The 22,424-nt window shown below is 37.9% G+C and overlaps 1 protein-coding gene across 1 annotated transcript in view; it reads right to left on the bottom strand.

Annotated features, from left to right (window-relative positions):
• The window catches only part of rpap3 (RNA polymerase II associated protein 3), a 62,438-nt gene that overhangs the window by 31,590 nt on the left and 8,424 nt on the right, over positions 1 to 22,424 (bottom strand). Inside the window, exons 3-8 of the mRNA XM_063058497.1 lie at positions 21,483 to 21,581; positions 17,066 to 17,193; positions 13,538 to 13,659; positions 13,319 to 13,389; positions 4,733 to 4,858; positions 4,150 to 4,277 (exon numbers count right to left, since the gene is read on the bottom strand). Of these exons, the coding sequence (XP_062914567.1) occupies positions 4,150 to 4,277; positions 4,733 to 4,858; positions 13,319 to 13,389; positions 13,538 to 13,659; positions 17,066 to 17,193; positions 21,483 to 21,581 (674 nt within the window). The remainder of the gene's footprint in view (positions 1 to 4,149; positions 4,278 to 4,732; positions 4,859 to 13,318; positions 13,390 to 13,537; positions 13,660 to 17,065; positions 17,194 to 21,482; positions 21,582 to 22,424) is intronic.

Here is a 22,424-nt window from a genome sequence, read left to right as displayed (position 1 = left end):
ATCATATTATGATCACTTTCCCCTAAGGGTTCTTTTACCTTAAGCTCTCTAATCAATTCCAGTTCATTGCACAACACCCAATCCAGAATAGCTAATCCCCCAGTGGGCTCAACATGAGCTGCTCAAAAAAGCCATCTGGTAGGCACTTAGAAATTCCTCCTCCTGGAATCCAGTACCAACTTGACTTTCCCAATCTACCTGCATACTGAAATCCCCCATGACTATTGTAACATTGCCCTTTTGGCATGCATTTTCTATCTCTCATTATAACTTGTGGACCACATCGCTAGTACTGTTTGTGCGTCTGTATACAACTCCCATCAGGGTCTTTTTACCCTTGTAGTTCCTTAGCTCTATCCACAATGATTCAACACCTTCTGACCTACGTCACCTCTTTTTATGATGTTTCATTTTTTTATCAACAGAACCACACCGCACCCTCTGCTTCCTGCCTGTCCTTTCTCTACAATGTGCATTCTTGGACATTAAGCTGCCAGCTATAATTCAATGAAGCCTACAACATCATATTGCCAATCTGCAACAGTCCTACAAGTTCATTACCATATTCCGTATACTGTGCACATTCAAATACAATCCTGTATTCAATTTTTTCCCACCTTTCCTTTCAGTATTTTTTTTATTAGTTTCTACATAGAAGAATAGAGTACAAGAAAGTATATATAAAAGGTCAAAAAAGATAAAAACTACCAATTACATTATATCTATCCATAATAACAATCTCATTACCCCGTATTCATGCAAGTTAATCAAAAGTTATACTGAAATATACTAATTTATTACAAAAAAAATCTAACCCCTACCAAGACCAAAGCTGTTTATTAAGGAGAAAAGAGGTAAAATACCTTCTCATATAATGAAAAATAATAGCCAATATCTGAATTTAAACAACGAATTGAAGGTTTTGAAAATAATTCAGAAACAGTCCCCACAATGTTTGAAAGTCCTGACGAGGTTCAGAAATTGAACAACGAATCTTCTCTAAATCTAAGCATGACAGAACATCATATAACTATTGAGCATAAGTAGGAGGAAAAACATCTTTCCATTTAAACAAAAGCATCCTCCTAGCTAAAAGAGATCTACAGGCCAAAATATGTAAATCAGATGTCTTCAGCTTGATATCTTGTCTGGCAACAATACCAAATAGGGCCATCAGAGGATTCGGCTTAAAATTGACTTTGAAAAGTAAAGAAAAAGTTTGAAAAACTTCCTTCCAATATTTTTCAAGACTCGGCCATGTCCAAAACGTATGAATTAATGAAGCTTCTCCATTATTACATCTGTCACAGTAGGGAGATATATCCGAATAAAAACGAGATAGCTTATCCTTACTCATATGAGCTCTATGTACCACCTTAAATTGTATGAGGAGATGGCGAGCAAATAACGAAGTATTAACCAGTTTAAAAATTTCATTCCAAGTTTCCTCAGATCTTGATGTCTGTAAATCTTGTTCCCAGAGATTCTTAATTTTGTCTAAAGGAACATTCCTCGTCTCCAGTAACATGCCATAAATATTAGATATTGAACCATTATGAAAAGGTGTCAAATTGAAAATTATGTCCAGTAAGTTATCTGAGCTTACAGGAAATGTGCATAATTGAGATCTTAGAAAGTCTCTGATTTGTACGTTTGTAAGTATCTAAAAAAGTGAGTTTTGGGTCAGCAATAGTTAGCTGACAATTGCTCAAATGAAAAAAGATTTCCTCCAACAAACAGATCCCAGAAACATTTAATACCCAACCTATCCCATTCTTTAAAAACTAAATCAGTCATGGAAGGGTTTAAAAAAAAGTTAGAATAAGTGGGACTTGAAAGGGAAAATCTCAATAAACCAAAATGTTTTCTAAGTTCTATCCAGATCCTCAGAGTATGGTTAACTATTAAATTATCAGTTAGTTTACTTACAGATAAAGGAAGTGAGGATCCAAGAAGAGAAATAATAGAAAATTTATTAACAGAGTTAGCTTCTAAAGAAAGCCATACCGGACAGAATACATGATTAATATAACATAGCCAAAACGTAAGATATCGTATATTAACTGCCCAGTAATAAAACCTAAAATTAGGTAAGGCTAAACCTCCAGACTTTTTAGATTTTTGAAGATGAACTTTATTTAATCGAGGACATTTATTTTTCCATATATAAGAGGACAAAATAGAATCAAGAGCCAAAAAAGGATTTAGGAATAAAAACAGGTAAAGCCTGAAAAAGATATATAAATTTAGGTAGAATATTTATTTTAATAGAATGAATTCATCCAATCAATGATATTGAAAGAAGTGACTAATTTAATGATATCCTTTTTACATGGTTCAATAAAGTAAAAAAGTTTTCTTTAAACAGGTGTTTGTAATTCTTAGAGACTGTTACACCCAAATAAGTAAATTGATTCTTTACAATTTTAAAAGGGAGATTAGTACTAACTGATACCAAATTATTTAAAGGAAATAATTTACTCTTATGTAGGTTCAATTTATATCCTGAAAACTGGTTAAAACTGGAGAGTAAAGAAAGTACGCAAGGTTCCCACCTTTGACATTGCAACTCATCCGGTTGGCTGCAATTTTGCCATATCAACAGCCTCTCCTCGGTATACATTGTCTCTGTTTGTAAACCAGCTACCTCCTCTTCAGCACTATCATTCACCTTTCCTACGATACTTCTTGCATTGAAATACATGCAGTTCTGGACACTAGTTGCACCATGCTCAACCGTTTGATTTCTAACTTTGTGGAGGTAGATATTGGCAAGACCTCAGACAACCTCTCCACAAACTGTACTGGCACTCTGGTTCCCATCCCCCTACAATTCTAGTTTAAACTCCACTGTGCAGCATTAACAATTCTTCTTGCTAGGATATTAGTCCCGCTCCTGTTCAGATGCAAACCATCCCCACTGTACAAGGTTCCAACTTCCCTGGAAGAAAGTCCGATGATCCAAAAATGGTCCTCCCTCCTACAGCAACTCCTTAGCCATGTATTAAACTTCCTATTTCTGGCCTCACCAGCATATGCCATTGGTAGCAATGGCAATCTTGACATCACAACCTTGGAAGGTCTTGCCCTTTAACTTAATACCTAACTCCCTGATCTCTCTATGCAGAACCTCGACACTTGTCCTATCCATGCCATTGGTACCTACATGGACCACAACTTCTGGCTGTTAACTCTCCCACTTAAGAATGCTGTGGACTTGATCTATCACAGACCCTGGCACCCAGGAGGCAAACCGAACCTCCTGTCTGTTCCCCTTACTAACGAATTCCCTCTCACCACAGCATGCCTCTCTTCCCCTTTCCCTTTTGAGTTACAGAGGCAGACTCAGTGTCAGAGACCCGACCACTGTAACTTTCCTCTGTTCAGTCATTCCCACCAATCCCCCCCCACCCCCCACAGTATCCAAAGTGATACATGTTTATCCGTTGTTGAGGAGGATGGCCACAGGGGTACTCTACTGGCTTCTTAACCTCTTTCCCCTTCCTTACCTTCACCCAGTTTCCTATATCCTGCACCTTGGGGGTAACTACCTCTTTATATTTCCTATCTTTCACCCCCCTCGGCCTCCCAAATGATCCGCAGTTCCAGCTCCAACTCTTTAATGTGGTTTGTTAGAAGCTGCAGCTGGATACTCTTCTCGCAATTGTAGTCGTCAGGGACACTGAATGTCTCCCTGCCTTCCCACATCCCGCAAGAGGTGTGTTCAATTATCCTTCCTGGCATCTCTACTGTCCTGAGCAGATGTAAAGAAGAGAATGAAAAAAAAACTTAACCTTGAGCTTTACTTTACTTTGCTTTCACTAACTGAAGCCTCTCTTCACCAAAACCTTGAAGAGCCAAAGTCTCAAGATCACCACTCTGACTCTGTCAACTCAGACGACAGCTGTTGTGACAATGGCTGCTGTGCTTGCTCTCGCCTTCCTTTAAGTTGCTCTTGCTAATCAATCCCAACAGCTGACTGGTCGTTGGTCAAAGCTCTTTTTCGCTGTAGCCTTTCCTACTCGGGCCTTAAACTCCTTACAATCTGTGGCAGAATTGAATCCAAGTTGCTGGTACTGTAATAATGTTACATTAACTGCTATGTTACTGGGCTGCCCTAACATCTTACATGTTTAAAGCAAAACTTACTTTTCAAGCTTCAGAAAAGCCATGGCCCGGTTAGCTGGTAAAAGTACATTGGTGCCATCTGCTATCATCCCTTTGGTGTAGCATTCAATTGCTTCTAAATACTTGCCTTGCTTAAAGTAATCGTTGCCCTGTAATGAAACCATTTACATTTTTGTCTTTAAAATGACTGGAGTTGTAGTGAATAGAATACACTTCAGAGCAAAAGATTCACAACTTCTAATGTTAAAAAAAAACAATTTCCCCCGGGATCAATGATGTATAAGTATGACTATGACTATGTTAACGAGCTCTCTACAATTTTAATTATCACATGCCACAGGTGGAGGACACAACTACGCTGATAGTTTGCATGTATTTAGATTAGTGAGTTGGAATTATACTGCACACTCATGGTGTTGCACATTGGCATCAAACTAAAAGGTACTATTAATTAATGGATTTCTTCAAATATAAACTATTAAATTGCATGATATTAAACCTGGAATCAAACTGGACAACCTGAGCATCTCAGTTGCGTGACTAGTTAAACCTAGCCATTTTGAATGGCATTTTAAAATCTTCTCATCATTGGTCATTAACATACCAAGTCTTTCTCAAAAATGGCTTGCTGCTTTGCTTGTGCTTCGGTCACTCTCTTTTCTTCATGGGCATTCAACTTTTCATTGTTTGACCGATTCTGATCTTCAATAGACTTTGTTGGATCTAAAGCCTAGTGAGAAAAGCACATACAGACATTGAAATGCGTGAGGGGACCATCAGACAAAACGACTTGTGCTTGTTTCATGTTTCAGTAACTCTGCCCTTGTAGTTATTGCATAATGCAAATCCAGTTTGTAGCTTCCCAAAGATCATCACGATTTCTTTTGCTTTAGGTAAAATGTATAATTACTGCTATTCTTCATGTTTAAGACAGGGAAGCCTTGGAGAAGTATTCAAGAAAGCAAAATACTTTGATCGCACTCAGAATATTATACAGATTCCCTGAGAAATGTCGAGACAACCAAGCAATTCTCTAACACACAGAAGATTTAGATGCTGTAACCTGAAGAAAAAAATTGTTGGGGGAACTGAGTGGGTCAATCACCTTGCAACAGTTCCTATAAAGCGTTCAGTTCTTTTAGAGCTTACATTTGCTCCAGTTATTGTTAACAGCAAGAAACAGGATAAGACCAAGATTCTTAAATCAGACTGAAGAATCTCCATAGAATCTGCATCAGGAATTAGAAAATACATTAGATCATACATTATTAACAATATAGTAGAGAGCTGATGCCAGTCACACAAATCTGCCTTTTTAGAGTTATTGCTGCCTCTCATTCTCACAGAAAAAAATATTCAGACCAAGGGCAAGTAAATTCATTTTTCACACAAGGAAAATTTCACAATCTGTTTCTGAATACACCAACCCTAATTTTTCCTTGTCTTTAGACCCCAGCTAGCATGGTGTACTCAAATTCATGTTGAGCATGTACTTCAGCACAGAGTCCTGTGGCAGGATTAGATAATCTCTCAATTCCCATAGTTAACTGTCTAAATGTGGTCATCAAAGTTGGCTCCAATAAACAGAAGGAATTCTCCTCATTATTCTTCAATACAAAATAAAGGCCCACTGTTAATTTTAAAAAAAGTAAAATGGAAGTTCCAAATGGGTGAGAAATACCTCTAAAAGTACCTAATGAAAGGACAGTTGAGAACATTGCATCCATATACACCATGTAACACGCTGTAAGGTTTCACTGCTAAGGCTAATGTAATGGCTTCTATGTAATGTTCCAAGGTTAAAGTAATGGTTTCTCTGTAGCAGAATGCTTGGGTTATGACTAGAGATAACAGGACTTTGGAATGCAGGGGCTATCCAAAGGGAAATATGTTGTTCTTTCTTGTGTGTCTGGGAGCCAGGTTTTTCGCAGTCTTTTGTTGGGGAGCAATGTAGAGAGGATGCAAATGGAGAGAGTCAGAAGACCACCAGACGGAGTGGACTGAGGAGCGAGGGTCTGAGGGCTGGCTGAGCTTGGAGGTCATGGGAATAAATGAACAAACAGTGAGTTCCAATGATGCACAATAGACTTTTTCCTTAAAATGGGCCCTTTTACTTTTTATTTTCTTTACTAACCCTCTATCCAGATTAAGATTTATAAGGTTCAATCATTTAATTGCATATGGTGAACTGTTTGATATTTTGCGGTGCGGATTTGTAACCGGACAACACATCACGCAGCATCCACACAAACAAGATTTCTCAGTTTGGCGGGGCCAGAAGTTGTTTTCCCCTAGATGAACATGTGCTGGCCGAGCCTGAGGGTTACAACTATAACAGTAGTGACCTTTCATCGCACATTGCCTTAACTAATTGCCATAATAGTGAATTCATTCTTCATTTCCACAAGAACGGTGGCTCATAATGTTAATGGGCTTAATGGACCAGTGAAAAGAAAAAAGAATCTTAACATATATTAAAAAAATGAAGATAGATTTAGCTTTTTTACAGGAAACACACCTAACAGAAACAGAACATCAGAAACTAAAGAGAGATTGGGTGGGTAATGTTGTTGCGGCCTCATTTAATTCAAAAGCGAGGGGAGTAGCAATTTTGATCAATAAAACGTTACCAATTAGAATACAAAATGTAATAACTGATTCTGCGGGGAGATATGTGATTATACATTGTCAACTTTTTTCCGAACTATGGACTTTTATGAATATTTATACACCAAATGAAAATGATGCAAAATTCATACAAGAAACTTTTTTGAATTTGGCGGATGCACATGAAAAAATATTAATTGGAGGAGACTTTAATTTTTGCTTAGACCCAGTCTTAGATAGATCAACCAAGGCTGTTATAAAATCGAAGGTAGTAAATCTAACTTTATCATTGATGAAAGATTTAAATTTGATTGATATATGGAGAAGAATCAATCCTAAAGAAAGAGACTATTCGTTCTATTCCCATAGATATAAAACTTATTCAAGGATAGATTTTTTTCTATTATCAATGCATATTCAACACAGAGTGAAAAATATGGAATATAAAGCAAGAATATTATCAGATCATTCTCCTTTATTAATGACAATAATAATGGCTGATAAGGAAGAAGTGGCTTATAGATGGAGATTTAATTCAACATTATTAAAACGTCAAGATTTTTGTGATTTTATGAAAAAGCAGATTCAATTTTTTTTGGATACAAATTTTCATTCAGTGGAGGATAAATTTATATTATGGGATGCGATGAAAGCATATCTTAGGGGACAGATAATAAGTTATACGTCTAAAATTAAGAAAGAATATATGGCAGAACTAGATCAATTGGAAAAAGAGATTACAAGAATAGAAAAAGAATCACGAAGATATATGTCAGAAGAAAAACGAAGACAACTTGTCAATAAGAAGTTACAATATAATACGCTTCAGACATATAGAACGGAAAAAGCAATTATAAGATCTAAACAAAGGTATTATGAGTTAGGTGAGAGAGCACATAAAATTCTTGCCTGGCAGTTGAAAACAGAACAAGCTTCCAAAACAATAAACGCAATTAGAACAAGGGCAAATAAAATATTTTATAAACCTCTTGAAATAAATGAAACCTTTAAAACATTTTATTCTGAATTATATCAATCAGAATCCCAAAACAATGTTAATGAGATAGAAAGGTTTTTATCACAAGTTTCTCTTCCAAAATTGAATTTGGAAGAACAGAGGGGATTAGATATGCCTTTTACATTAAAAGAAGTTGAAGCAGCTTTAGGATCACTTCAAAGTAATAAATCTCCAGAAGATGGTTTTCCACCTGAATTTTATAAAAAATTTAAAGATTTATTATTTCCTCTTTTTATGGAACTAATACGTCAAGCAGAAAAAATACATAAACTTCCAGAATCTTTTTCAACAGCGATTGTAATAGTATTGCCAAAAAAGGACAGAGATCCTATGAAACCAACATCATACAGTCCTATTTCTTTATTGAATACGAATTATAAAATAATAGCAAAAATTTTATCGAATAGATTATCTAAATATTTACCAAAATTAATACATATGGATCAAACAGGATTTATTAAAAATAGACAACTGGCAGATAATGTAACTCGGCTACTCAGTATAATTCATTTGGCACAAAAAAGGGATGAGAAGAGTATAGTAGTAGCTTTGGATGCAGAAAAAGCATTTGATAGATTAGAATGGGATTTTTTATTTAAAGTATTAGAAAAATATGGGTTAGGAACATCTTTTATAAATTGGATTAAAACTTTAAATTCTAACCCGAAAGCTAAAGTAGTGACAAACTCTCAAATTTCAACACCATTCCAGCTAAAAAGGTCAACTAGACAAGGTTGTCCATTATCACCTGCTCTATTTGTATTGGCGATAGAGCCATTAGCAGAACTAATTAGATTGGATCCAGATATTATGGGTTTTAGAGTTAACCAAGAGGAATATAAAATTAATCTGTTTGCCGATGATGTTTTGATCTATTTAACAAACCCACAACATTCGTTACATAAATTATCTTCTAGATTGGATGAATATGAGAAGGTATCAGGTTACAAAATAAATTGGGATAAAAGTGAAATTTTATCTCTTACTAAAGGAGACTATAGTCAATGTCGATTAGTAACCCAATTTAGATGGCCAGTAAATGGTATAAAGTATTTAGGTATAAGACTTGATAGTGATGTAAAGAATTTATATAAATTTAATTATTTACCACTATTGAAAAATTCAAGAAGATCTTGACAAATGGATGATACTACCAATAACATTAGTAGGTAGAGTCAATGTTGTAAAAATGAATATATTTCCGAGATTACAGTATTTGTTTCAAACATTACCAATACAATTGCCACAGAAATTTTTTCAAGAGTTAAATAAATCTGTGAGAAAATTTCTTTGGAAAGGTAAAATGTCAAGAATATCATTGGAAAAACTGACATGTAAATTTAGGTTAGGAGGGTTACAACTTCCAAACTTTAAAAATTACTATAAAGCAAATCAACTTAGATTTATTGCATCTTTTTTCGATGATCAAAAACCAGCATGGATTAAAATAGAACTAGACAAGATAGGAGAAAATAAACCTGAAGATTTTATATATAAATGGGAATCTAAATGGATACGGGAAAAGAAAGAATCTCCTATATTAACACACTTGATTGATCTATGGAATAAGATAAATGTTGATAAGGAAACACAGAAATCTCTATTAGCAAGGAGACCTTTGTTTCAAAACAGACTTATTCCTTTTACAATGGACAATCAACTTTTATATAATTGGTACCAAAAAGGGATTAAATTTATAGGAGATTGTTTTGAGCGAGGTATATTGATGTCATTTGAACAATTAAAGGATAAATATAAAATATCTAATAATACTTTCTTTTGTTATTTTCAGTTAAGGGCTTACTTGATAGGTAAGCTGGGTCAAACAATGTTTTTGCCAAAAGCTAATGAAATTGAAATTTTAATTCAAAAAGGAAAAATTAAAAAATTTGTTTCTTGTATGTATAATTTGATTCAAGAACAGACAATTAAACAAGGAACCCATAAGTCAAAGCAAAAATGGGAAACAGATCTGAATATTAATATTGATGAAATAAATTGGTCAAGACTTTGTCTGGACAGTATGACAAATACAATAAATGTTCAACTTAGATTAGTACAATATAATTTTTTACACCAATTATATATTACACCACAAAAAATAAATAGATTAAACTCAAATCTATCTGATAAATGTTTTCGGTGTAATCAAGAAATTGGTACTTTTTTACATTCTACTTGGTCTTGTTTTAAAATTCAACCTTTTTGGATAAATTTAAGAATCTTATTGGAACAAATTACTGGAATTCAACTTCCACATAACCCTGTATTATTTCTATTAGGTGATATTGAAGGGATAAAACCGAAACTTAAATTGAACAAATATCAGAAAGAATTTATAAAAATTGCATTGGCAGTAGCTAAGAAGACTATAGCAGTTACTTGGAAATCTGATTCGTATTTAAGTATGGATCGTTGGAATAATGAAATGGCTAGTTCTATTCCACTTGAAAAAATTACTTATAATTTAAGAGATAATTATGTAACATTCTTGAATATTTGGTGCCCTTATTTACAAAAGATAGGATGTCATATTTAAGTGCTCCAACAAAGAATTTGGTTACTTGGGGAAAGTAACGAATAATTATACCAAATTTATTTTGAATCCCATGGAGCACGTGGAAACCTTCCAATACCCAGGCGGCTCTTTTTTTTTCTCTTTCTTTCTTTTAGGTAGGACTATATATGGGGGGGGGAGGGTTAAGGGGAGGGGGGGTACATTTTATCTTTTCATGGATTCTTTTTGAAAATTTAATAAAAATTATATTAAAAAAAAGAACGGTGGCTCAGATTCACTTGATAAGGTATTTCTTTTTTGAGTTTATAAAAACACTGGCCATATTTCAACTTTCAACACACAAGAGAATAGCAAACATTCTTCATGAACAACTGAATAGATTGGCTGACACTATTTTTTTTTTAAAACGGAGGTGGAGTAGACCACAAGATATAGAACAGAGTTATACTATTCAGCCCATCAAATCTGCTCTTCCTTGATTATGGATAATTTTTTTTCCCTAACCACATTCTTCCTTCTAAGGAAATAAAAGAAGGCATCAAACTCAAAGCTTGTGCATACAAAGTCGCCAGGAGTAATGGGAAATTGGAAGTTTGGGAAAACTTTAAAAAGTAACAAGGTACCACAAAGCGAGCCATAAAGAAAGGGAAGCTAGATTATCAAAATAAACTAGCACAAAATATAAAAGCAGATAGCGAAAGTGTTTATAATTCTATAAAGCGGAAAAGGGTGACTAAAGTGAATGTAGGGAGAATTGATATCGGGTAATGAGGAAATGGCCGAGGTTTTGAATGATTATTTTATGTCGGTCTTCTCGTTGGAGGGCACATCTAACATGCCAAATAGAGAAGATAAGAATGCGATGGGAGGTGAGGACCTCGATGCAATAGCTATTACTAAAGAGGTAGTGCAGAGCAAACTTGTGGGCCTAAAGGTAGACAAGTCCCCTGGTCCTGACAGTTTGCATCCCAGGGTATGAAAGAAATGGCAAAGGTTATAGGATAGGCTTTGCTGATAATTTACCAAAATTCTCTCGGCACTGGGCAGGTCCTGGTGGATTGGTAAAAGGCAAATGTCACACCACTGTTCAAAAAAGGATGTAGGCAAAAGGCCAGTTAGTTTAAGATCTGTAGTTAGGAAAATGCTAGAAGCTATCACTAACAAAGAAATAGTGAGGCATCTGGAAAGAAATGGATCCATCATACAGACACAACATGGATTCAGCAAAGGCAGGTCCTGGAGTTTTTTTTTGAGTATATAGCAAGTGCAGTAGATAGAGGGGAACAGAGAAATGTTATTTACTTGGATTTCCAGAAAGTACTTGATAAGGTGCCACATAAAAGACTTATCCATAAAACAAGGATGCATAGAGTTGGGGTTGATGTATTAGCATGAATAGAGGATTGGTTAACAGATAGAAAGCAGAGTTGGGATACATGGGTGCTACTCTGGTTGGCAATCAGTGGTGAGCAGTGTGCCGCAGGGGTCGGTGCTGGGCCCATAACTGTTCAAAATATACATGAACAATCTGGAAGAGGGGACCGAGTGCAGTGTATCTAAGTTTGCTGATGGTACTAAATTGAGTGGAAAAGCAAATTGTGTAGAAGATATGGAGAGTCTGCAGAGAGATATAGATAGGTTAAGTGAGTGGGCAAGGGTCTGGCAGATAGAGTACAATATTGGTAAGTGTGAGGTCATCCACTTTGGAAGGAAAAATGAAAGAGCAGGTTATTACTTAAATGGTAAAAAATTGCAGCATGCTGATGTGCAGAGGGATTTGGGAGTGCTTGTCCATGAATCACAAAAGCTTGGTTTACAAGTGTAGCAGGTTATCAAGAAGGAAAATGAAATGTTGGCCTTTATTGCCAGAGGGATTGAATTTAAGAGCAGGGAGGTTATGCTGCAACTGTATGGGGTACTGGTGAGGCCACACCTGGAGTACTGCGTGCAGTTCTGGTCTCCTTACTTGAGGAAGGATATACTGGCTTTGGAGGCGGTGCAGAGAAGGTTCACCAGGTTGATTCCAGAGATGAGGGGATTAGACTATGAGGAGATTGACTCGCTTGGGACTGTACTTGCTGGAATTCAGAAGGCGAGAAGATCTTACAGAAACATATAAAATTATGAAAGGGATAAATAAGATAGAGGCAGGAAAGTTGTTTTCACTGGTAGGTGAGACTAGAACTAGGGGACAGACTCAAGATTTGAGGGAGTAGATTTAGGACAGAGATGAGGAACTGCTTTTCCCAGAGAGTGGTGAATCTGTGGAATTCTCTGCCCAGCGGAGGATACCTTAGCAAATATAATTAAGGCAAGGTTGGACAAATTTTTGCATAGTAGGGGAATTAAGGGTTATGGGGAAAAGGCAGGTAGGTGGAGGTGAGCCCATGGCTAGATCAGCCACGATCTTATTGAATGGCCGAGCAGACTCGACGGGCCAGATGGCCTACTCCTGATCCTATTTCTTATGTTCTTATTTTCCACCTTCTCTCAATAACCATTAATACCACTACAGATAATGAAGCTATCTCTGCATTAAACGCACCCAATGACTTGGCCTGCACACCCCACTGTGGCAACAAATTCCAGATTCACGACCCTCAGGCTAAAGAAATTCCTCATCTCTGTTTTAAGGGAATTTTCCTTTATTCTGAGGCTGTGCTCACAGATTATACACTGGGTGGGAGGGTGAGAGAAATGGGTCTTGTTTGCTGCTGTTCCTTTGTTGCTATTTTCTGTTTTGCTTTGTTCTGTGTTGTATTGTGGTGCATTGTGGGATGCTGTGCTGGTGCCAGAACATGTACTCATGCTTGTGGGCTGTCCCCAGCACATCCTTGGATGTGCTTGTTGTTAATGCAAATGACACATTTCACTGTATGTTTCTATGTACATGTGATAAGTCCGATCCTGATGGAAACATCCTCTCTATCCAGGCCTTTCAGAGATCTCCCTCAACTTTCCAAACTCCATTGTGCACAGGTCCAGAGAATCAAATGCTCTCAGTAGAATGCTTTATAAAATTGTGCAGTTTGAGTTTCATATTTTACCTCATTTACTTTTCTGAGTTCATTAGTAGCTTCAAAGTTTCCTGCATCCAAGCTCAGTACCATTTCAAAATCTGAAACATTAAGAAAATAAAAATAAAGATTTACAACTGTTTAAATTAAAATCTATTAATTCTGCACAGATAGCAATAAAAAATTAAATGATCATGAATCTTTTATGGACAGCAATTCTAATTACTCCACAGACTTAGTATTACTAACCTTCTCTTGCACCCTGCAAGTTATTCAGTTTAAAACGAGCAGAACCTCTTCGAAGGTAGGCTTTGAAGAAGGCTTTGTCCAGCGCAATTGCCAAATTGCAATCTGATTCTGCCACAGCATACCTACATGGGAAATAAGCTTCATAGGATAAGTCATCCACAACATATTTTCATTCAAAGGGTTAACAAATATATGAAGAATTGCTCCAGAGTGTTTCCACACTGTTTAATTCATTACAGAGCAAAAGTAAGATGAACTGAGTGGGCAGGGAATTATCACAAGATCTGCTGGAAAGCCTAGTGAAAGCAGCAGCTTTTGAACCCAGTTGAAGTAGTGATGTAAGATGGCACAGGGAATAGGATAAGGAAAGAAAAGTTACTGAAATACCACGCAACATGAACATATGCAAAATCATTAACATATTTGAGTTATTCAGCTGAAATTTTTAAAATTTTAATTAGCTGGACCAATATTGAAATAAGAAAATGTTTTTTAGTACAATAAAAATTCAAGATGTCTTAAGTGAAAAATTAACAAGAATTGCAGAGAATATACCAAATGTTTTGTAATTCTTTGAGTGTTTGGGGAAAACAGTCATATTTGTTAGATTGGTGTGCAGATTGTTGGTTACATGGTTTTTTTTTATAGTTTACATTTCCTATGCTTGCTTATATTTTATATAACCACCTATGTAGGTGTAATCGTTTAGTGATCACAGTGCAATTGGTTCTGTATTTTTCTACAATTCTTACTTCTCAGTTGCAGCTGTCACACCACCTGGGTCTGGCTATTTTAAAGGTTAATTGTTATCGTTGGAATTTTGTTATCTCTAGACCACATGAGAAAACCACAATTGCCTTTTAGTCTGGTCTTTGCTTTATATCTTGACTCCTGTGTTCATTTTCCACTCTAATAACACTTAATAAAATGATCATAAGCAGTAAGTTTTATGCTTCACTCTTGACTTATGAAGAACCTTTGGATCAAAAATACCTGACCAAGCAGCAGGCCAAAAATTCAGTATGTATTAAACAGTGTATAAAACTGCCAAGACTTAAGAGATTACAGAAAGATTATCTGAATGGTGTTAACAACTGAGAGGTAGGAATTATGAATGCATATCGACAGAGAAGGGCATAAAGGTTTGAGGTCAGATTATGAGAATCTGAGGTTAGAAGTAGAGGTGTGATATTTAGGGGGAACATCTTCACTCGGGGTGGTGTGAGTGAAGAATGAGCTACTGGTGCAAAGTGGTGGATGCAGGTTTGATTGCAACATTGGAAGATGATTTGATAAGTACACGGACGGAAAGGGCATGAAGGGCCATGTTCCAGATGAAAGTTGATGGCAGTAGGCAGAATAACAGTTTGGCATGGACTAGATGGGCTGAAGGGCCTGTTTCATTAAAGAGGTAAAAATTATATATTTATGTTGGGAACGGGGTTCAAATAGAGTCAGCACGCACAAAAGTGAAGGAAGTTGGAATTATTCCGGAAAAGAGCACAGCAAGACTAGAGATAAAGGTTTCACAGAAACCAGCCAAAGATACCTTTTGCTAGTTTCTGAGTTTTAAGGATTGCAGCACAAAAGTTCAAATAGATTCTTTCTTTAATTACAATGAAAAGTTAAATTGTATAGCATGCAGAGCCATTAATAAACTAGAAAAACACCAGGGGTAAATACATTGCAAATGTGCCTTCTCAAACCAGTTATGAACGAGTATAACCCGAATAACACATCAGTCCAGCAGGACACTATTTTTTAAACCAGACAGACAATTAAAGTGCAAGACAATCAAAACTCTGGCAGGGTTTGCAAGACATTACTTCCTATAAAGCTAAACCCAATCATATCAATGGCAGTGATGCTTTACTACCAGACGAACTCAACACTTTCTATGCCTCCTTTGAAAGGGCGAACACAACTTCAGCTGTGAAGATTCCTGCTGCACCTGATGACCCTGTGATCTCTGTCTCAGAGGCCAATGTTAGGCTGTCTTTAAAGACAGTGAACCTCTGCAAGGTGGAAGGTCCTGATGGAGTACGTGGCAAGGCTCTGAAAACCCGGGCATTGGTATAATTGTTGTCCTTTTGAAGCAAGCTCCCACTTGCTTCAAAAAGACAACAATTATACCACTGCCCGAGAATACTGTGAGCTGCCTTAATGACTATCACCCAGTAGCACTCACATTGGCAGAGATGAAATGCTTTGAGAGGTTGGTCATGACTAAACCGAACTCCTGCCTCAGCAAGGACCTGAACCCATTGCAATTTGCCTATCGCCACAATAGGTCAACGGCAATCTCAATGGCTCTCCACACAGCTTTAGACCACCTGGACAACACAAACACCTATGTCAGGATGCTGTTCATCAACTATAGCTCAGCATTTAATAAGACCATTCCCAAAATCCTGATTGAGAAGTTGCAGAACTTGGGCCACTGTACATCCCTCTGCAATTGGATCCTCAACTTCCTTATTGGAAGACCACAACCTGTGCAGATTGCTGATAACATATCCTCCTCACTGACAATCAACACTGGTGCACCTCAGGGGTATGTGCTTAGTCTCTATATACCCACGTCTGTGTGGTTAGGCATAGCTCAAATACCATCTATAAATTTGCTGATGATACAATCACTGTTGGTAGAATCTCAGATGATGACGAGAGAGCTCACAGGAGTGAGATATGCCAACTACTGGAGTGGTGCTACAGCAACAACCTGGCACTCAACCTTAGTAAGATGAAAGAGCTGACTTCAGGAAGGGTAAAATGAAGGAACACATACCAATCCTCACAGAGGGATCAGAAGTGGAGAGAGTGAGCAGCTTCAAGTTCCTGGGTGTCAAGATCTGAGGATTTACTCTGGTCCCAACATATTGATGTAGTCATAAAGAAGGCAAGACAGCGGCTATACTTTATTAGGAGCTTGAAGTGATTTGGCATCTCAACAAATACACTCAAAAACTTCTATAGTTGTACCCTGGAGAGCATTCTGACAGGCTGCATCACTGTCCTGTAAGGAGGGGCTACTGCACAGGACCGTTAAGAAGCTGCAGAAGGTTGCAAATTTAGTGAGCTTCATCTTGGGCACTATCCTACAAAGTACCCAGGCAATCTTCAGGGAGCGGTGTCTCAGAAAGGCAGCGTTCATTATTCAGGACCTCCAGCACCCAGGGCATGCCCTTTTCTCAATGTTACCATCAGGTAGAAGGTACAGAAGCCTGAAGGCACACACTCAGCAGTTCAGGAACAGCTTCTTCCCCCCTGCCATTCAATTCCTAAATGGACATTGAACCCTTGGATATTACCTCATTTCTTTTAATATACAGTAGTTCTGTTTTTTGCACGTTTTTAATCTATTTAATATACGTATACTGTAATTGATTGATTTTTCTCCTTACATTATGTATTGCATTGAACTGCTGCTGCTAAGTTAACAAATTTCACGTCATATGCCGGTGATAATAAACCTGATTTTGAAATAGCCTGATCCCTTTTAAAGGTATATCGCCGTGCTATACATACTTTTTCATTTTAAAGAAAGTTGCTGCACGATTTGTAGGAAAAACTGGATTATATGGATCCATTGTCATAGCTCTCGTGTAGCATTCCATTGCTTCATCATATTTTCCTTCTTTGAAGAAATTATTACCCTGGGAGGAACAAAACAGAAACAAGTATACCCATCAGTTCTCAAAACATTTGCTCTGACAAAGAGACTTGATCCACAGATGCAAAAGTACAGAGTAATTATTTATCAAATTGCCATAAGAATGGAGATACTTATTTTCAGATACTAAGAAAGATGGAATTATCTTAACATATTCTGGTGCCAAGAAAAACAATGAATATTGTAAAAAGACTTTGTAGATTAAGACAATTTAAAGCAATTTAAAGCAGTCTAATTATGTACATTTCTTTGTTGAAAATGCTTCCCAAATATTTGTAAGAAAATATTGCATGCATCTCAGTAAAATAAATAACTGTGTTGTAACTGAAACACTCCATTAATAAAATGCTTAACAGTGAAAATAATCCACATTATATTAAAAGATAGGAGAAACAAAGTTTATGCTGCCATGGATGAAATTAATTTGGAATTGGAATTAAAATTGGATTATTATTGTCACATGTACAGATTCAGTGAAAAGCTTGCCTTCCATTCTGTTCGTATAGATCAGATTATCACACAGTGCATTGAAGCAGATCAAGGTAAATCAACAACAGAATGCTGAATAAAGTGTAACAGTTGCAGAGAAAGTGCAGTGCAGGTAGACAATAAGGTGCTAGATCGATCATAATGAGGTAGATTGTAATTCACATACCCATCTTGTGATCTCAGAACGGTGAGGAACAATAATTTAGCACAATAGAACAGTAATACCACCTGACCATACTAACAATATTACAAAAAGTGGCTGATTGTTGTTATCCTCACTTCAAAATCACAATCAGATACCACCAGCATATGTTGTGAAACTTGCAGCTTCATTTGCCAAAAGCGGAATTTCCCGGTGGCCAACCATTTTAATTCTGATTGCAATTCCAGTTCTGACATGTCGACCCATGGCCACCATAATGAAGCCATGCTTAGGATGAAGCAACATCTCACATTCCGTCAGGGAAGCCTCCAACCAAATGGCATGAATATCGATTATTCCTTCCTGTTAAAAAAAATTCCCCTCCCCCTTCTATTTCCCCCTCTGATCCCTTACCAGTTCTCACCTGCCTATCACCTCCCCACTGGTCCCTTTCTCCTTCTCTTTCTCCCACAGTCCACTCTGCTCTCCTATCAGAGTCCTCCTTCTCCAGCCCTTTACTTTTCACATACACCTGGCTTCACCTATCACCTTCTAACTTGTCCTCCTTCCCCTCCCCCCACCTTTTTATTCTTCCCCCTTCTTTTCCAGTCCTGAAGAAGGGTTTCAGTCTGAAACAGTGCCTGATTATTCAGTCATAGAACAGTATAGCACAGAAACGAGCTCTTCGGCTCATCTAGTCCATGCTGAAACTGCCTAGTCCCATCAACCTGCACTCGGACCAGAGACCTCCATCCACCTACCAATCTAAACGTCTCTTAGACATTGAAATCCAGTTTACATGCACCACTTGTACTGGCAACTCATTCCACATTCGCATCATCCTCTGTGTGATGAGTGAAGTAGTTTTCCCTTACGCTCCTCTTAAACTTCTCGCCTTTTACCCTTCACCCATTACCTCTGGTTGTAGTCCCACCAAATCTCAGTGGAAAAAACCTGCTTGCATTTACCCTATCTATACACCTCATAATTTTCTATACCTCCCCTCAATCTTCTATATTCCAAGGAATAAAGTCCTAATCTATTCAATCTTTCCTTATAACTCAGGTTCTCTAGTCCCAGTAACATCCTCGTAAATTTTCTCTGTACTCTTCAAACATTATTTACATCTTTCCTGCAGGTAGGTGACAAAAACTGTACACAATACTGCAGATTTGGCCTGACAAATGTCTTACACAAGTTCCCATCTCCTGTGCTCAGTACTTTGATTTATGAAGGCCAATGTGCCATAAGTTTTCTCTAAGACCCTACCTACCCGTTCTGCCACTTTCAATGAATTGTGGACCTGTATTTCCAGGTCCTTTTACTCTCCTCAGTGCCCTACCGTTCACTAGATACTGCCTGACTTGCTGAGTTCCTTCAGCATTTTGTGGGCAGCTTTGGATTCCTCTGGTTATTTTCATATTGTTTTACCACTAAGTACAAATTGACTGCTGGGTTTGCCACATTACAGCATTAACTATACTTTGGGGAACCGAACTTAGTTGGCTGTCAGTTGTTTTGGATCATAAAAGGTACTAAACAATCACAAGCATTTCTTTAGTGCCTTACGTAATAACATCTCATTGGTACACTGAGTAATCCGAATTAAAATTTTACACGGTGTTTTGTGATTTCCAGTTTTCCCTGCTGACAAGGAACTGGAGAGAACTTATTCGCAAATCTTAGTTGACACAACACCCACTGCAAGTGATAAAGAGAGGGGGGAAGAAAACTTAAACCTCCCCCCAGCACATTCAGATTGAACAACAAATATCAAAGATCATCTTCTGCTGGAAGTCTATCTGGCAGATCAACTCAGTGGAAAAGAAACCTAGTTCATAGGTCAATCTCTGGTCTTGCTTCAGTTGTGGCAGTGTTGTCTCAACCTCAAGTGCCATCCTAATGCTTTCAGCGACAGGAGGGCTGACTTTCAACAACACCACTTTTCAAACCCAAGACTCTCCTAGCTGGATATAGTGCACGGCTCTGAAGAATTTTCTTTGGTGTCCATGTTTATTCTTAATCAAAACAATTATCTGCATTCACATTGGTTATACAATTTCACTGAGGTCACTCATCACCCACAATGGAACTGTGATCATATTTCTGAACAATCTGGCTAACTGTGAAACATTGGGATTTCCTGAGATTGAAAAAAAAGGTTATTTAAATAAAGTTATATCTTTCTCTCCCTTTTTCGAGCTGGGTTGTGACTAGTGGTGTCCCACAAGAATCTGTTCTGGGACCTCTACTTTTCGGGATTTTTATTAACGATCTGGATGTGGGGGTAGAAGGGTGGGTTGGCAAGTTTGCAGACGACACAAAGATTGGTGGTGTTGTAGAGAGTGTAGAGGATTGTCAAAGATTGCAGAGAGACATTGATAGGATGCAGAAGTGGGCTGAGAAGTGGCAGATGGAGTTCAACCTGGAGAAGTGTGAGGTGGTACAGTTTGGAAGGACAAACTCCAAGGCAGAGTACAAAGTAAATGGCAGGATACTTGGTAGTGTGGAGGAGCAGAGGGATCTCGGGGTACATGTCCACAGATCCCTGAAAGTTGCCTCACAGGTGGATAGGGTAGTTAAGAAAGCTTATGGGGTGTTAGTTTTCATAAGTCGAGGGATAAGAATTTAAGAGTCACGATGTAATGATGCAGCTCTATAAAACTCTGGTTAGGCCATACTTGGAGTACTGTGTCCAGTTCTGGTCACCACACTATAGGAAGGATGTGGAAGCATTGGAAAGGGTACAGAGATTTACCAGGATGCTGCCTGGTTTAGAAAGTATGCATGATGATCAGAGATTAAGGGAGCTAGGGCTTTACTCTTTGGAGAGAAGGAAGATGAGAGGACACATGATAGAGGTGTACAAGATATTAAAAGGAATAGAGTGGATAGCCAGCGCCTCTTCCCCAAGGCACCACTGCTCAATACAAGAGGACATGGCTTTAAGGTAAGGGGTGGGAAGTTCAAGGGAGATATTAGAGGAAGGTTTTTTACTCAGAGTGTGGTTGGTGTGTGGAATGCACTGCCTGAGTCAGTGAAGTTTAAGAGACTACTAGACAGGTATATGGAGGAATTTAAGGTGGGGGCTTATATGGGAGGCAGGGTTTGAGGGTCGGCACAACATTGTGGGCTGAAGGGCCTGTACTGTGCTGTACTATTCTATGTTCTATGGGTTATCTAAAATAAATAAGTGGAACATGCAAAAAAATCCCAATGAGCACCATATCAGCATCCAAACTTTTAAAACCTGTCCACCACATGACTAAAAATAGACCTGCCAAGGGATAAGGGCAAGTTGGGATTCAGAGAACTTCCAAAAAAACGAGCAAGTTGGGAATGAACAAGCAGATCTTGTCATATTTCCTGCCAATTTTTCTTGCCATTCCTCCCTCAGACCCCATTGTTCAATAGATTGTCTCCAAATTACTTTTAGTTAATATATCATTTGTTATATAAATTGTCTGCTTGTAGGAGATTGTGAACATTAAACTGCAAAGTAGTTTTAAAGATGAATAAGCAGTATTGTGCCCATGGGTAGATCAACTTGTGCTGATTTACAGTTCTGTTCACTAATGTGCCACTCAATTTCACAACTCTCTTTAGGTATTCCTGGTTAGTGAGGGATCTCTGAAACAAACCTTTTCTTTCTCAGCAAGAGCTTTCTCTGCATCTACTTCTTCTTCTGTATCAGGCTCCGGAGTGCTGTCAGTTTTATCCATCTCTTCCAGTACTTTATCCTAAGGCAAAAGATGAAATACAACATCTATATAATCTCCAAGTGAGCAAAGTCAAATTAAACATTATCGTAGTCCATATAGGTCCTCAAGGCTATTATAGTCAGGGGTGGTAATGGGGACAAGCTGCCACTACCTATTAAATACTCCCAATGGCGTGCGTCTCAAATAGCCTCTGACAACCAAGTCCAGTTCCTGGCCTTCACATGTGGCTTAGCTACTAAGCCTGGTGGAACCGTTTCTACTGACAGGAGAAGGGGCAAAGGCAGGTTACTGGTGCCTTAAAACCAGTCGCTTTGGGCAGATGGGATTCACCTTAAAGGAAAACTCTGATTTCAAAACTCTGCTGTCTTGTAGCTATACTGACTCATGGAGAAGGCCTCAGGAGTAAACCCTGAGGGAAAAATCTGGAGCTGGAGTTCCTAAAGCAGTCCTACATTGAGTTCAATGTTGACTGGCAACTGCAGTGACGCTGCTGGTACCAAACTATATTGGTCTCTGCTGTTCCTTTGGGTTCATCAAATGCATGGAGAAGGGGAGCTTGCGACATGGGCAATGGCTTGCTCTCCATATCGTACTGCTCCGGCTTGCGTATCTGGACAGCTAGGGCTATGTCCACACTACGCCGGATAATTTTGAAAACACCGATTTCGAATAAAAACGACAGGCGTCCACACTAAGTGTTTTTCAAAATATCTCTGTCCACATTAGACGGATATTTGGGCGAATCAACTCCTACTGGGCATGCGCAGGACACACAGAAAATAAGGGAAGAGGAAACGATATACTTGGTGCGCATTTGTCCAGTTACGGAGTAGAAAAACTTCAAAGGAACTGCTCTTGGCT

This window comes from Mobula hypostoma, chromosome 9 (assembly GCF_963921235.1).
Source record: "Mobula hypostoma chromosome 9, sMobHyp1.1, whole genome shotgun sequence".
Classification (NCBI taxonomy): domain Eukaryota; kingdom Metazoa; phylum Chordata; class Chondrichthyes; order Myliobatiformes; family Myliobatidae; genus Mobula; species Mobula hypostoma.
The sequence above is the reverse complement of the archived record's forward strand: the minus strand, read 5'-3'. Positions and strand labels throughout refer to the sequence as shown.